The sequence below is a fragment of the Heptranchias perlo genome, chromosome 13 (assembly GCF_035084215.1).
Source record: "Heptranchias perlo isolate sHepPer1 chromosome 13, sHepPer1.hap1, whole genome shotgun sequence".
Taxonomy (NCBI): Eukaryota; Metazoa; Chordata; class Chondrichthyes; order Hexanchiformes; family Hexanchidae; genus Heptranchias; species Heptranchias perlo.
In genome coordinates, this window is record NC_090337.1 from 17,702,941 (window position 1) to 17,719,679 (window position 16,739).

The window sequence follows — 16,739 nt, forward strand, 5'->3', positions numbered from 1 at the left end:
TGTATAACCAAAATTTTGCAGTTGTTCAAACATCTGATAAAGCTTGAAGCTTTGTTTCGCTGTCATACTTTAAACAATTGTAAACAATTTTACAACACCAAGTTATAGTCCAGCAATTTTATTTTAAATTCACAAGCTTTCGGAGGCTACCTCCTTCCTCAGGTGAACGATGTGGAAATGAAATCCTCGAAATGAAATCGCATTTATAATTCACAGAACAATGCTTGGTGATTACAGACAGTTTTTTCAACTGCCCGTTGCCAAGGCAATCAGTGTGCAGACAGACAGGTGTTACCTGCCAGGTCTCACAGAATATACAAATCACCAAAAAAAAACAACAAACAAAAAAAAACAGAGATAGAGAGGTAGAAACATAGAAAAGACAGCAACTGACCCGTTATATTAAAAACAGATAACATTTGTTCGCTGGTGGGGTAACGTGTAGCGTGACATGAACCCAAGATCCCGGTTGAGGCCGTCCTCATGGGTGCGGAACTTGGCTATCAATTTCTGCTCGACGATTTTGCGTTGTCGTGTGTCTCGAAGGCCGCCTTGGAGTACGCTTACCCGAAGGTCGGTGGCTGAATGTCCTTGACTGCTGAAGTGTTCCCCGACTGGGAGGGAACCCTCCTGTTTGGCGATTGTTGCGCGGTGTCCGTTCATCCGTTGTCGCAGCGTCTGCATGGTCTCGCCAATGTACCATGCTCTGGGGCATCCTTTCCTGCAACGTATGAGGTAGACAACGTTGGCCGAGTCACAGGAGTATGATCTGGCATGTCTTGCAGAGGTTACCGCGGCAGGGTTGTGTGGTGTCGTGGACGCTGTTCTCTTGAAAGCTAGGTAATTTGCTGCGAACGATGGTCTGTTTGAGGTTGGGTGGCTGTTTAAAGGCGAGTAGTGGAGGTGTGGGGATTGCCATAGCGAGGTGTTCGTCGTCATTGATGACATGTTGAAGGCTGCGGAGAACATGGCGTAGTTTCTCCGCTCCGGGGAAGTACTGGACGACAAAGGGTACTCTGTTGGTTGCGTCCCGTGTTAGTCTCCTGAGGAGGTCATCGACACAGATACCACCATCACACGAGAGGACACCACCCACCAGGTGCATGGTTCATACTCCTGTGACTCGGCCAACGTTGTCTACCTCATGCGTTGCAGGAAAGGATGCCCCAGAGCATGGTACATTGGCGAGACCATGCAGACGCTGCGACAACGGATGAACGGACACCGCGCAACAATCGCCAAACAGGAGGGTTCCCTCCCAGTCGGGGAACACATCAGCAGTCAAGGACATTCAGCCACCGACCTTCGGGTAAGCGTACTCCAAGGCGGCCTTCGAGACACACGACAACGCAAAATCGTCGAGCAGAAATTGATAGCCAAGTTCCGCACCCATGAGGACGGCCTCAACCGGGATCTTGGGTTCATGTCACGCTACACGTTACCCCACCAGCGAACAAATGTTATCTGTTTTTAATATAACGGGTCAGTTGCTGTCTTTTCTATGTTTCTACCTCTCTATCTCTGTTTTTTTTTGTTTGTTGTTTTTTTTGGTGATTTGTATATTCTGAGACCTGGCAGGTAACACCTGTCTGTCTGCACACTGATTGCCTTGGCAACGGGCAGTTGAAAAAACTGTCTGTAATCACCAAGCATTGTTCTGTGAATTATAAATGCGATTTCATTTCGAGGATTTCATTTCCACATCGTTCACCTGAGGAAGGAGGTAGCCTCCGAAAGCTTGTGAATTTAAAATAAAATTGCTGGACTATAACTTGGTGTTGTAAAATTGTTTACAATTGTCAACCCCAGTCCATCACCGGCATCTCCACATCATACTTTAAACAGATGTAAGGAATCTTACAACACCAGGTTATAGTCCAACAGTTTTATTTGAAAATCACAAGCTTTCACTCACTCGCCTGACGAAGGAGATAATCTCCGAAAGCTTGTGATTTTCAAATAAAACTGTTGGACTATAACCTGGTGTTGTAAGATTCCTTACATTTGTCCACCCCAGTCCATCACCGGCATCTCCACATCATGGATACTTTAAACAGATGGCTGCTGTGATTGTCTTACCGTTGTTTTTATACATGAGGTATAATCCATGAAACCAATTGTTTCTTATGCTATTGATTATTTAATTGATTAAAGTTTTAGTAAAATCTAAGAAAAAATATCTGAAAGCAGTATTATAAAAGCTAGCATTTCAGCATGAACCTTACCCTGCTTTCGACCTTGCAGTGTTTGAATGGAGCTGGTAGATTAGGTTCTTCCAAACTGTTCCAGGACCTGACCTTGCCTAATAGCTCCCCAAGGACAGTAACACTTTCTAATTTCTGAGATATAAATTCAGAACATTTAAATTCTGGAGCAGTAGAGGGTCCAAACGCAGATCCCATATCGTTCAACTGCTAAAAATTTAACAAATTGATCAATGTCAGAAACTTCTTATTTATTACTACTGTCAAATCTTGTTTGCCACAATTGACTTTTTCATCTAATCAGCAGTCGCAGTATATTTGATGTTTAGCTGCATCAGGAGCTGGTTGATTAAGCAATATTGCTGGACAATTTGAAGAAACTGGGCAGGCAATAATTCTGATTCACTTACTGTAAACTGCCAACTCAACCTGAAATAACTACTTTCTTGACAATCGGCCTATTATATAACATTGACATAAATATTCACACATTTGAAATTTTTTGTCTCTGGATTATTTTTTCTTTTCCCCTAGTAGAATATACCAAAGTTTTAACATAAAAATTATAATTCTTTTGGGATCCTCTGCACATTCTCAGACCTAAGTTTCCATATAATGGAAGACAAACATGTTGATATTGATGGGCAGAACTTGGATTATGTAAATTGTACTACTCGAAAAACATGTATTACATAGGTTGAACACAGAATAAAACGCTCCTACTGAGACTTAATCACAGCCCCTGAAGACCAGCCCCTGGTGCACTATTGCCATTTTCCCATTTCCTATAGCAACCAACCATGTGACCTACCTCTGCCAATTTAGAGCCAATTAGTGCTGATGGGCAGTTTTGTACTGGACGTATCCCAAATTGGAAATGGGTAGAAACTGTTCAGAACTGATTTTACTCAACTCTTGGAGCTGGATTTCTACTCATCTCAGGGCTGTTAAAAGTAAAAAGACAGTTTTCTTAGCTTTCCGTACTAACACTTGGTAGACCTGTATTTTGCTTTTGTGAGTCAACTTGGCTTTGTTTTAGTTTCTTACACATCGCGATTGCATTATTTAACAGTGCCTATCCATAAACAGAACAAACTGTGCCCTCTAATTTAAAATACCAATTTCATTTTGTGATGCCAAATGTAATTAGTCTAGAAACTGAATTTCAAATGTAATTCCTTCCATCGATAAAAATAAATGTAATATTAACACAATAACCTGAGCTCAAAGGAAACCTTGAAGAATACCAACAAAAGCTTTGTTTGTACAACACAGAAAAATGTCCCAAGGCACTTCATGGAGGCATAATCAGACAAAATGGATGCTGATCCAAACAAGGATATATTAGGAGGGTTGACCAAAACCTTTCTCAAAGAAGTGGGTTTTAAGATGGGTCTTAAAGGAAGAGAGGTAGGTGGAGACGTGAGGGGTTTTAAAAAATGAATTCCAGAGGAGCAGACCTAGATAGCTGTAGGCACGATCGCTAATGGTGGGGCAAATGCAGGGTGGGATGCACAAGAGGCCTGATTTGGAGAAACAGAGAGTTCTGGGAGGAGAAGTTGTAAGGCTGGTGGTGGTTACAGAGATAGGGAGGAGTGAGGCCATGAAGGTATTTAAATACAAGAATGCTCATTTTAAATTTGAGGTGTTGGGGGCCGGGGGGGGGCCAATGTAGGTCAGCAAGGGCAAGAGTGATGACCTGGTATGGGATAGCATACAGGCAGTAGAGTTTTTGATGAGCTAAAGTTTACAGAGCATGGAGGATGGGAGGCTGGGCAGGAGAGCCCTAGAATAGTAGTCTGAAGGTGACAAAGGCATGGATGAGGGTTTCAGTAGCAGATGCGCTGAGGCCGGGGAGGAGGCAGGTGATGTTACAGAAGTGGAAATAGGTGTGATAGGATATGGAGAGCTCAGCTCAGGATTGAAGAGGATGCTGAGGTTGCGAAGAGTCTGGTTCAACCTCAGATGGTGGCCGGGAATGGTGATGGAATCAGCGACAAGGTTTGTGGTGGGAGCTGAAGACGACGGCTTTGGTCGTTCCGGTGTTTAACTGGAGGAGATTGTGGCTCATGCAAGACTGGATGTCAGACCAGCAGTCTGACATTACAGAAGCAGTGGAGGAGTCAAGGGAAGTGGAGGAGAGGTAGAGCTGAGTGTAGTCTGGAAAATCCCATAATCCTATGTAATAAAAACAGAATATAAACCAGTGAACCTAATTATAAATGGATGGAATCATGGACGACAATCCCCATAAAAATGGTAAAAATCCCACAATGTAATGCAGTAAAAATGGAACATGACTTCTTAGTCACTGTAAAACATTGGCCCTGAATATGTGTATCTGATCAATGTACAGTCCAGTCTGCCACCTGGGATATGAATCCATCCAAACTCAGTACAAACCTACCCTCCACTAGAAACACTGTGGCGAAAGAGGTTAACCCCTGCTAAAAAAGATAATTTATATCAAAAATACTCCAATATAGTATATATTTTATTTTTTAACAATCCACAAAGTAAACAATCCTATTATTCTGTCTGAGTAAGTTGGTTGTTTACCTGACATGCTCCTATGGGGTGAAATTCAACTCTGGCGAAGGTGCTAAATGGACAGTAGCGATTCGGCAGCCTGTTATACACTCAGCTCAATTTTCCTATCTATTGACTTAAATGGAAAGGAAAATCAGATAGGGTGATAACGGGCGGCCGATTTACTACCACCCATTTTGTGCACCTGTCGAAGTTAAATTTCACCCCCTATTCTCAAAGGGTTTAAGAATTAAATGAGCTACAGCTCAGCACAGTTGGTACTACTCTTGTCTCTGAATCAAGAGTTCGAGCCTCACTCTGGGACTTCAGCTGACACTCCAGTACAGTACTGAGGGAGTGCTGCATTGTTAGAGGTTCTATCCTTCAGATAAGATGTTAAACTAAAACTCTGTCTGCCTGTTCAGGTGGTAATTAAAGATCTCACTATTTTCAGGAGAGGAGGGAGCTCTCCTGGTCTCCTGGCTGACATTTGTCCCTAAAAAACAGATTAACTGATCATTCATCTCATTGATGGTTGTGGATTTTCTATATGCAGAATGGCTGCGTGTGCTTGCCTATAGTCACTTAATTTCAAAGTAATTAATTCTATGTGAAGTCCTTTGCAATGTTTCTAAGGGATGTGATAAGATGCTATAAAAATTCAAGTTTTTTCTTTTTAAATGGAAAAGGCACAGTTCATTATGGGAAAACAAACATTGTGTCATCTCAGTGAGACTCAAGCTGATCAAATTACTGAAAGTGCACATTAAAAAAAACACCGTCATTTGCTTTTTGATCAAATGCTTTTCTTTCACGGATTACTGTAATGTCTGTTCATTTTATCTTGACGTTTGGCTGATGCTGTTAGATTCTCAGTGATCGTAGAGTTGTTAAATTCTATCACATGCTCACATCTCATTCTTTGCTGGATAATAGACTTTTAAACAACTTTGAAAGACAAATAACTGCAAGTCACATCCTCTTCAAGGCTTTTGTAAAACTGGGGAGTCCAAATGTGGAAGACAGTTAATGCCGGCAGCACTATAGCTGTTCTCTTAATTGTGAAAATGAATTTATTTACAATTGATTGTCCCCTAACTGTTTGAAACAACCCTCACTTCCAAACTTTTGGAAGTCTTCCATTGATTTCTTTTGTTTGCTTAACCAGACTGCCATTAAACAATTACAGTAGCAGAGGTTACGCAATTGAGTGAACAAACCACAAGTCAAATAACAAACGATCAGCTGGAATGTGAGCCTCCCACCTGCACAAACTGCATTGCAAGGAATGATTTATATGGAAGGTGTTGATGGACGATAATATTGATTGTGATCAGCGAGCCATGATTAATGCAGTTCATTTGTTATTAAGCTCCTCTGATAGATTGTTGTACAAAAACAGTTTGTTTCCCTAAAGCCACAGTACCTCTGACAAATGTGGTGTTGTGCATCTTTCATACACTAAATGAGCTCAACCATCTGAACATGCCCCATACAAAGATGGCGGACCTCTGATGGAGATATTAGCGCATACCTCAATAATCTGAAATCTGTCCCTGGCATGCATAGCTCAGGGATATCCCTCTTTTGATTGCTTTTGATTTGCCACCATTTCAGGTAGACCAGTGGAAGATTCATAAGATGCCACCCAGAGCCTTCTATGCGTCTTTTGTGGAGCCCAATATAGAGGCCATCAGTAACCAGGAGAAAACCTAATATCATATTTTATTCTATGGGCAAGGTTGATATTTTCAGTTTGCCAAAATGTTTCAACATTTCCTATCCCATAATAAATAAAGAAGGATTCTGTATTTCTTCCAATCCCTCTCATTTTCAAATATTTCCTTATAGTGATTGTTCCCTTTTATTCTGTCTTTGACTTGAGTTTCAATGTCTCTTATGAGTTCATTCCAGTAGTGATTTTTGCTACTGTCTAACATGTTATGGATTGAGAAATGGACAAGAATTTTGCATATTTATATAACTTTTCATTTAGAAATGTACATAAAGTCCATGCTACACAAGAAAAATTTAGATTTTGTTATCTACAAAAGTTTCAGTTAATATCCAGTTAAAGGGATAGCCATGGGTAGATTATTATTAATTATGTATCTATTAAATACAGTCCTGATCATTGCCCAATTTGGAATTGCATCATATATCAAGTCCAATATTTTCTGTTTACAGTTTTGTCTTGAGCAATATGATCGTAGCTGAACTGAATTCATGTGTTACGCTTAATGCTGCACAAGGTTAGTGTTTGGTTTAAGGAAGGCAGTAATTTTCTATGGGACTCTCTGTGAAAGTATTTGCAATACATAGTTTCTCCACATGCTCCCTGTAATTATTTTAGAAATGATCTTGTTATTTCCTGAAACATCAATAGTTGGAGGCCTCGCCTGTGAAGCCCAGGTGATATTTATCCCACTGATAAGGATGTGAAGCAGATGAACTCTCTGGAGCCTTTGATGATTCATGACCTGCTTTGATAGGAGTATAAATTGGTACAGACCAGTCCAATCAGTAGTGGTCTTTTTTGCTTGTTTTTAAAATCAATCCGCACAGTTATCCTCAATGGTCTGGAAACAGAGCAGTTACACTCATATGCTACGTGATGGGACTATTCTATAGGGAAATCCCCTCATTTGATATCATACCAGCATTTCTATTTCACTTCCTTATGAAAAGAATAGATGTCCTCTACACTCCCAGCATGTTTATTTCACTTCCATATGAAAGGGACAGGTGTCCTCTACACTCCCAGCATGTCTATTTAACTTCCTTATGAAAGGGACAGATGTCCTCTACACTCCCAGCATGTCTGTTTCATTTCTTACAAACAGGATTGATTTCCTTTGGATGCCCAGTATGTCTGTTTTACCAAACTGTGAAGTAGATTTGTGGCAAAATGGGAAATAGTTGCAAGGGAGGGATTGCTTTGGTCTAAACCAACTTATCACTCAGCACCCTGGGGGGAGTCAGTCTCACAGCGGGCACGTCTCCTTGCCAAACCACTCATGGGGAGTTGGATTAAGTAGTTGATGGTGAGTAAGCCTGGTAATTGGCATTGAATGTAGGTATCCAGAAGGGCAAACCTGACACAAATCCCATGTAATTATGAGTGGTGTTCATTTAAATATTTTTGCATGAATTAGGAGCAAGCACTCCATCTCACTAAAAATAGAAGATTGGGGAATTTCAAACCTCAAAGAAACTAACGCTCGGTCTCTACTCCTAATTCCTCTGCTCCAGTCATGCTCCTGCTTTCCAGGCACATGGGAGTGAAGAATAAACCTAATATGCAGAATTGACTCCATTTCGGGTAAACAGAAGTTCCACCTGTATGTATTTCTCAGTTGCTTGATTTGGAGATTCATAAGCCTGGTGATGGATTTCTGCACGTTTAAGGAAGACCAGCTGACCAAAACAAATGACATGTCCCTCATTATGACTTGGACCTTTCTATAACATGGTGCTTTTTACCACACACTTTTGTTATGACACCCAAATACAACCCCATTAGAGAGGTTGAGCTATGTCCTTTTGGAACATGACTGCTGTCTAGCTCATGGCATTTTCTCATACTCTCTGAATGCTTTCATGTTGTTTTCTCTTATATAGTAACATAGTAACAGTTTCAGACAGGAGAAAAGCTTCAGTCCATACAGCCCACCTATCCACAGTATTCCCTTGGCACATTGCTAATAACCCTGAATCCTATTTGTTGATAACAACCTGCTTAATTCCTTCTTGGAACCCATTAAGATTTCTTGTTCCACCACCCATGCCAGTAATCTGTTTCACATACTTACCACCCTTTTAGTAAAAAAGTTCCTCCTGAAATCCTATTTTCTTTTGTTGTCCTTACTTTGTAAATACGACCCTTTGTGCTTGAAACATGACTGTCTAAAGTGATTTGCAACATTTGGTAATGTGTAGTCCTACAGTATCTTGAACTTCATTAACTGATGACCAAAAGCATTGCACAAAGGACAGCTAGAATGCCAAGCCAATTTTTGAACCAACCTGCCTGGGTCACCTCTCATGTTTTTCAACAGTGCAGTTCAAGAAGATTGTAAACATGTGTTGAACTTTATTATCCATTTCTGTTATCAAACTTTACATCAATGGCACATATAAAGCCAACCATTAATCCATGAATTCCAATCATCTACATGGGGATAATTTACATTTCCTAATTCTTGCCAATGAAGAAACGTCTCATAAAAAGGATCATTTTTATTTTAACCTAAGGGGCAAGCTGTGAATGTTTAGTTCATCTTGTCTTCTAATTTATCCTCACTTTCAGTAGATTAGGGAAGTCACCTCCTCTTCGAGCCTCCTTTAGATAGCTCCACCGAGTTCAAGTATTCACCGCACAGGGAATAAAGAGTTAAATTTACGTAGCACAGTATCAAACTTCTCAAAAACATCCAATACAATAAATTACCTCAAAGTGCAGTGATTGTTATGTGGGCAAATGTGGCAGCCCTTTTGTGTACAGTCAAATCCTGCAAACACCAATAAGATGAATGACCAGTCAATATTATTTTCTGTGGTGTTGGCTGAGGAAGGAATGTTGACCAGAACATGGGGGGAACGGGACTTCCTGCTCTTCCAATAGGACTGTGCAATTCATTTTTAATTCCTCCTGAGCCCACCAGAAAACGTAGACAGTTCCTTGGTTTAACATTTTGTCAAAAAGATGCACTCCCAACATGGAGCATTCCCTCAGTGCTGCATTGGGGTTCAGCCTAGATTATGTATTCAAGTCCCAGAATGGGGGTTGAACACAGAAGAGTGATACCAGCTGATCCAAATTGACACTCTGAATAGCAAGTATAGACCAGATCCAACCAACGCATGTTGGTACACCAATACATTGTATTTTTTGTCATTATATCAATATGCAAGGTAGTACCCCGAAAGTATCACATCCTCAATGATTGTGCCATGTACAGTATATTAAACATTCTAATAATGTCATTAAAGTCATTTTATCAAGTTTTATTTTATCATTTGAAAATTACAATTATCTGCTTAGATATTGTATAATTTCCCCTCATTCCATTTCCCTTACTCATGGACAGCAGAAAAGCGTTGCTTTTTTCTCTCTCCTCTCCCCAAGAACAATATGTCCTTCCTCACCCAGAATCCCAGGGAATCGATATTAAATGAGGCTACCTTACTGTACCAAGTCTGTGAAGTGAATCCTCGCCATTCCTCATTCAGAAATCTGGACTCGGACCTTAAATTTTCTTAAGTAAATTCAATATTATTTTAGTAATCAGACCAATGTACTGGTGGTCGTGTTTAACCGCTGGCCGAAGAACACAGGGCTCACTTGTTTGTTGGCTCCAAGCAATGAAACTAATATATCTACCGAAAATGGGAAAGGGATAAGGAGCCGCTTTAAGAGCTATGCCCGGTTACCTTGGTGATTTTCCAGTCTCTGCGGACTGTGAATTCTGGTTCAGCGTGACTGACACAAGTCTGGGTCAAATTTATAACAAAAGGGAAGGGGATGGGGGTTGAAAGACGGCGAGGAGCAAGTCTGGGACAGCCTCGATAACCCTCAGTTCCTTGAGCTCTCAATACGTGTCAGAGCAAATTCCATCACACCAGGTCTGTCTGTCTCTGCAGATCCATTCCTTGAAAATGATTCGCTTTCAGCTGGTCACAACTACACAAGGAGCCTTAGTTCCTCCATGGCCCATCCCAGCTAAACGTTGCGAGAGTGTGCATAAGAATCTGATGAAATTTCTGCCCAGAAACCCCTCTTGTGTAGGAGCTCCTTAACAAGCCCATGCTGTACCATAGTCTTCAGACTTCACATTGTTACCAATATTCAGTGTACAACAGATTGCTGGGTCTCCGCAGTAGATCAGAGGGATGGGTTATTCTACATACAGTACAGATACACACACAACTGCGATTTGCTACCACATGGGACAGGGAAGTTGGTTGTGAAATCGACCAAAACAACGATTTATTTTCGATATTAGAATCTGGGAATGGAGACAAAATATTGCTTTACAGATTATAACGATCGCGCTTCTTCTCTCTCTCGCCTCCCTTTGGTGGAAGGGATTGCAAAGTGTCTGAAAACCGTGCTATTCAGGGAGAGAGAAAAAAACAATACCAAAAGCGTCTGTGCCGGTACAGAGATCGCCGCAGACAGTAAGAGGAATGAGAGCTGCTCTCCCCGGGGACTGACAGCCAAGGTCTGGGTGAGCAGAGTGCAGCCGCCGACACTGAGCACCGATAGAGCGGAGATGGACTTGCTCTTACCTGCAGTCTCTCGCTTGCTGGCTGCCACATGTTGGACCTGCCTGCGGGCCAGTGGCAATGGGCGGGCTGGAGGTGGTTTCGGTTCTCCGGCTGCTGTGCTGGGTGGCTCACTGGGGCGAGCTGGATAGCTGGTAGCTGCTTCCCGCTGGCACGGCTGGTGGGATCGGCGTCTCGCTGAATCTTCTCCCTCGCCCTCCTCTTCTGGCCGCTCTACTCTACTCTGCTGCTGCTGCTGCTGCAGGCGGAGATCCAGAGGCGGAAAAAACCCAGCTAGATCCTCATTCCCATTTGTAGCTCGCACGGAGCCGGGAAGGGGGAGGTCGCTGACGGAGCCGGGGGCAGACACAAACACACATAGATATATAAACAGTCACGACTGATAGACTCTGCTCCCAGTTCTTAGCCTCCCTCATTATTTAAACATCTCCAAGTGGTGCACTCGCATTACAGTTCGCACTTTCTTTCGTGTATGTTTATAATGTAATAATAAATCTGTAGTGTACATTGAACACATTCAGTGCAAAAACCACCCAACAATAAACTTGTTGAACTTGACCTCCCGATTCCATTCACTTCGGCCACTGTTCGGGTTAACTGAGGCGTTGAGAAATGTCACTCCATACCCCATGTGGTAAGGTCCCGATCTCAAGCAGACAGCCTTGGGAGGAGAGGAAGGGGAGTGGGTTTCATAACTGAATTTTAGCGATACCAAGGCTGTTGACCATTCCTCCGTGATAGTTTTTGTTGGCTTTTCTGCCGTTAGGCTGTGGTTGTGCTGCTAAATATGTCTGTGATTTATGTGTAGGGTGTATACTGTGCATATTACAACAGTGACTGCACTTCAGAAAGTACTTAATTGGTTGTAAAGCGCTTTGGGACGCCCTGAGGTCGTGAAAGGCGCGATATAAACGCAAGTCTTTCTTTTTCTTTATATTGTCAACCAGATAAATTGACTTGTACATCCTTTAATTATATTTGTAAATAGAAGCGGACAATAATGATTTTGGTAACACAATGATGCTTAGTGACTACCTCCCCCACTCTGAGCCAGGATCAGGGCTAGACAAGATAGCGAGCCTATCAAGATTGCCCCTGTGCCACTAGCTGTGTGTAAAACAGTCTGGCAGTGGTATTCAGAATATGGATCGGGTTCAGAGACTGCAAAAGGACAGTTCACTCAGCCCACCGATATTGACAGTGACATCCCGCAGAACTGCAGCAGAATTGGATTTATGTTTAATTGGGGAAAAAAAATCAATATTGTAATTTAGAAAAAGTCTTTCTATATAAAATTCTCACGGAATGCACACGTCTGTAGTGCATCACAGCTCAAAACTGAATGGCAATCCTTAAAACTGATCATTGCACCTTAAGGTATCTGACCTCAAGAGTATCAGTCGGAGTAAAGATCATGATTGGCTGAAATAACTACTGTCTGTTAATGATAATGATACTGATTGACTGATATATTACATTGATTAAATGAGAAGCAATTAAAAACTATTTCTATTTACTGGACGACTAAACCTACTCGTCCAGTTACAGGAAACCTCCAAATCAAATGACTCATTAAAAAAAAATCCACTGGAACCGGCAACAATCATAAAGAGAACCAATTAAACAATGTTTTCAAAATTCTTTCATTTGCTATTTTTCTTTCTCATTCACTTCTAGAACATACAGGAAAAATTACATTTGTAACATAAATGTATTTTTAAAAAAAAGTATACAAAAATTAACCTTACCTATAAAATTGATCATTTAATGTTTGAAATATCTGCAAGAAGTTTTCCCTGCAAGGGGGTGCCCCTCTCTGTGGAGCCTGGGGCCTGAGTTGTGCTTCAATACCACAGTTTGGAAATTTCACATGGATCTTGGCTGCAAGATATTTCAGGGCTGATTTTTCTCGGCTTTGTGCCCAGGGAACTCTTATTTCCTTCCCTGGGTGCAAATTAGAGAGTGAAGGGGTGAAGACCCAGGCCAAAAAAATGAGGACTGATAGATCCAAAATAGCACGCTCATTCTGCGCTGGGCATGTGCTGTGTGCCATGTTGGTTAGGGCACCTGGTAGCTGACCAGGGCGCCCGCCTGAAGCAGAGTTGTTCAAGGACAAGTTGGGTCTAACATTTATACTCTAACTGCATTTGGTCCATACGTCCCCTAGGGAGGACATGGCACAGTAACAGTTCCCATCATTTCAGTTACACAATAAACAGTCGTACCTTGATGAAGATGGAACAGAGAAAGGTTTATGGTTCCTAAAGTTATTTCTGTAGAATCCCAAGGTTCATTGATACAACCATGGAGTCCAAGTCATGGATACTGTATTAAGTCCCTGTAATATATCAGTAAGATTACTTCGAATGCTGATCTCGTTGTGGTCAACTTATCCTCAAAATATACACTTGAGACAATTTCAGAGCACAATAATGATCCCATCAGAACTGTCACTTTGAATCCATCAGAATATGCCACAATTGCTATAATAAAGCCCTACAACACCAGTAAATATAACCAGAAAATCCAGCAAAGCATACAAAGGGAAATGTTTGGGATTTTTGGAATGAATAATGGGAAGCAGCTTAATCCATTGCAATTCCATGCGGTGGTAGTGAATTAGAGGTGATTTGGTTCTTTGGGAATGTAATGCTTCCTCTGTCTTCAACAGTTTTAAAACCATAAACACTGGAACAGGGGATGCTTGAGAGACACTAAAAAGTGAACAGATCTCTTTATAACATAAAATGTTATGTGATAATTCAGACAAAATGAGACCATAATTAATGTTTTAATGAACCAATACCCATTGTTTCAGAGATCAAGCATACCTTGCCAGAGATTCCCATTTTATGGCTTGCAGAGTTTATTTGCTAAGTGCGGTTTCAAATGTTGCTAACTGTGACTATTCTAAGAACTACAGGGACTATTTCAATCACAAGACTGTTCTGCTGAGATTGACACTCAATCAGTGTCCTAATGCCCAGGTTGGCATGATGAACTTTGATGATTCCATATAAAGTTCTTCTTGTCCTCTGGTCTCAAAGATGTTTTGAATAATGGATTTGGTAAAAGGCATGCTGCGGTGTCTGGGCATGCACTATAAAAATAAAATTCAAACTTCTGCACTCACTTTACTTTGAAGCTAATAAGAGCTGTCTTGTTTTCAAGGCTATCATGGTAGTCACGAATAGTGTGAGGATGGAGTAATAAATTGGTTCAGAATGAAGCTGTTACTGAAACAGTATCCTTTAGGTTTCTTTACCATGACAGAAGCCAATTACTGAAATTGCATAAATGATGTGCTAAGTGATACATTATTTGTAGAGTTTACTGAGTCCCATTAGGACTCTTTCAATGGTTCACCTAATTTTATTTGTACTGTGAATTAATCTTGACTTTCATAGTAAAACTAAGTTCCTGACTTCTATATTTATACTGTGATATGATAAAACTGTTGCTTATATCAGGGGAAGGAAGGGGAAGGCAGTTTCTCACTGTAACAAGACACCTGTGGCTCGTTTATAACTCATCCGCCTAGTGGAAACTAGGCAGGGGGTGGGGTGGGCGGGCAGTTAAAATCGAGCGGGGGACGCTCCCTCCATTCCTGCCCTGATTTGGCCGACTGCAATCTGCCCCAAACCTGCGGGGTCCTCTATAAATATGCAAATAGGGCTCTGGTAATGGCATCGGGGCCTGATCTGCCATTTTAACCTGAGACCTGAGTGAAGGAGCAGTGGTGGCTTCCCTGCCAGGCAAAACCTGCCAGAAACAGCAGCTACGAGTAAAGTAAGTTTTACATTTTAAAGAAAAAATTCCTTGGAGGCCAAGAGGAGCAGGAGTGCTCCTCCAGGACCCACAAGGAAACCTTGGGCCTCACCTGCACTGGGCTTCCTCCCTACCTGACCAGGATTCGCCTCCCGGAGTACTTACTTTGTGCCAGGGACCATCCCTCTCGGCTCCTGGCAGTGGCTTCCAGCCGCCCGATTCTAACAGCTGAGCAGCTGCTCCCCACTGACTTTCTAGCTGTTTTGTATGGGAATTGGTAAATGGCATGCTAATGAGGCCCAGCTCGTAAAAATTACTTTGTCGCATTCTCGCAGGGAGTTAAAATGGAATGCTTGATCTTCCAATGGTTATTCTGCTTTGTGTTTTGTCAGCTCTTTGTTATCTTTATATATATATATACAGTAAACAGATGTATTTCTCTCATAGGCAGGTGTGGTTAAAACAATTGCTTTTATTCAGTTACACAGGTGCTTTCATCAAAGCCTGGCAACATTGCTACCTAGAAAATCAGATGTCAGATTGTGAGATTCAGAAAGTAGGGCCGAGAAAACCTGTGGGGAAAGTCTACCGGCAGTTACACTGGGATCACACACATCACGGAAATCCGTTGCTCACCTCACTGACAGTTGTCAGCATACCTGTCAGGAATATATAATTACTAGTTGGAAAGAGCATATTCCCCAGGAAACAAACTACAGATGGATATCTTGGGCCTAATCATCTTGAATTGTGAGATAGTTTATTCCAGTGTGCTATAACATTCCCCAATGCATTTTGCATATACAGAATTTATATTTATTTTTAATAGAAAAACCTAGAAATTTTTTTTTCGCCTCTCCCCTGTTGAACCTAATTGCTTTCCTGGGCTTTAGGCACTCTCGGACCAAGCATCATTTCCTGGACATCCCTTCCAGGCTTTTGCTATCGCTACTCGTCAGCCTGTCACTAAGAGATATGTGACCTGCCTGCTGATTTTTATTCCCTTCCTGGCTTCTTTTTGCCATTTCCCCTCAGGCCAGAAAATCGCACACATGCGGAATTGCAGATACAAATCTGAGTCCATTATGCAATGGCACTGGATCATTAATGTTTCGTATACAAAATGGACTTAATGTTGACACAGATGGACACGATATGTGAAGACTCCTTTTTGAGGTTCTGGTGACTGCAGTCACAAGATAAAGTTTGTTGTAGAAGGCCAGTTGGCTTATTCTAGGCCACCCATCTAGAAAGACACTAAAATCTCCTTATCACAGCATTCAGTTGTTTCCTAAATGATTCTGTGGTTCCCATTTATTGGCTTCATTTGTGTCCCCTTCTCCTACCGCCACTGCTTAGCTTGAAGTAGTGTCCTGGATCTACTTTTTCTGTATTGTTTAATATTTTATATATCTCGATAAGATCATCTCTCAGTAACCTTCTTTCTAGGTTGAGAAGCCAAAGTTTTACCAGTATCTTCTTGTAATTCAGCCCCATTATGCTACGGGGCAGCTTTGTGGCAATTCATTTGAACTCCGGGACTTGAATCTTTGCAATTGTTGCATTTTTCTTTAAAAGGGACACTGATGGTAAGGTGCCACCATTTACAAAGAAATGAAATTCTTTTTCTAAAAGGGTTCCTAAGATGAACAAAATTCCAGTTTAAAGAGTTTAGACTAATGAATAATTAGATCAGGGAAAGGTGAAAACAGCATAAATAGGAATGGTACTGTGTATTCTGGGTGTGGCTTTTTTTTAGTGTCGCAAGGTTATAATTTTAATCAATAACAGATACTTCTGTTTAAAATAGCTAACATATGTTTTGTATAACACCATCTTCTTCAACCATGCACTCTTAGCTCACACCCTCCCTGAACACTTTCCTTAACTCAATCTTTTGGAAGCATGAATTCCATATTACAATCTACCAACTAAGACTCAACTGCTCCC

General features: G+C 41.4%; 1 protein-coding gene across 1 annotated transcript in view; it reads right to left on the minus strand.

Annotated features, from left to right (window-relative positions):
- Positions 1-11,550, minus strand: part of pid1 (phosphotyrosine interaction domain containing 1) — a 93,193-nt gene extending 81,643 nt beyond the window's left edge. Inside the window, exon 1 of the mRNA XM_067995063.1 lies at positions 11,025-11,550. Coding sequence (XP_067851164.1) covers positions 11,025-11,054 — 30 coding nt within the window. The 5' untranslated portion in view covers positions 11,055-11,550. The remainder of the gene's footprint in view (positions 1-11,024) is intronic.
- Between the last annotated feature and the right edge of the window lie 5,189 nt (positions 11,551-16,739).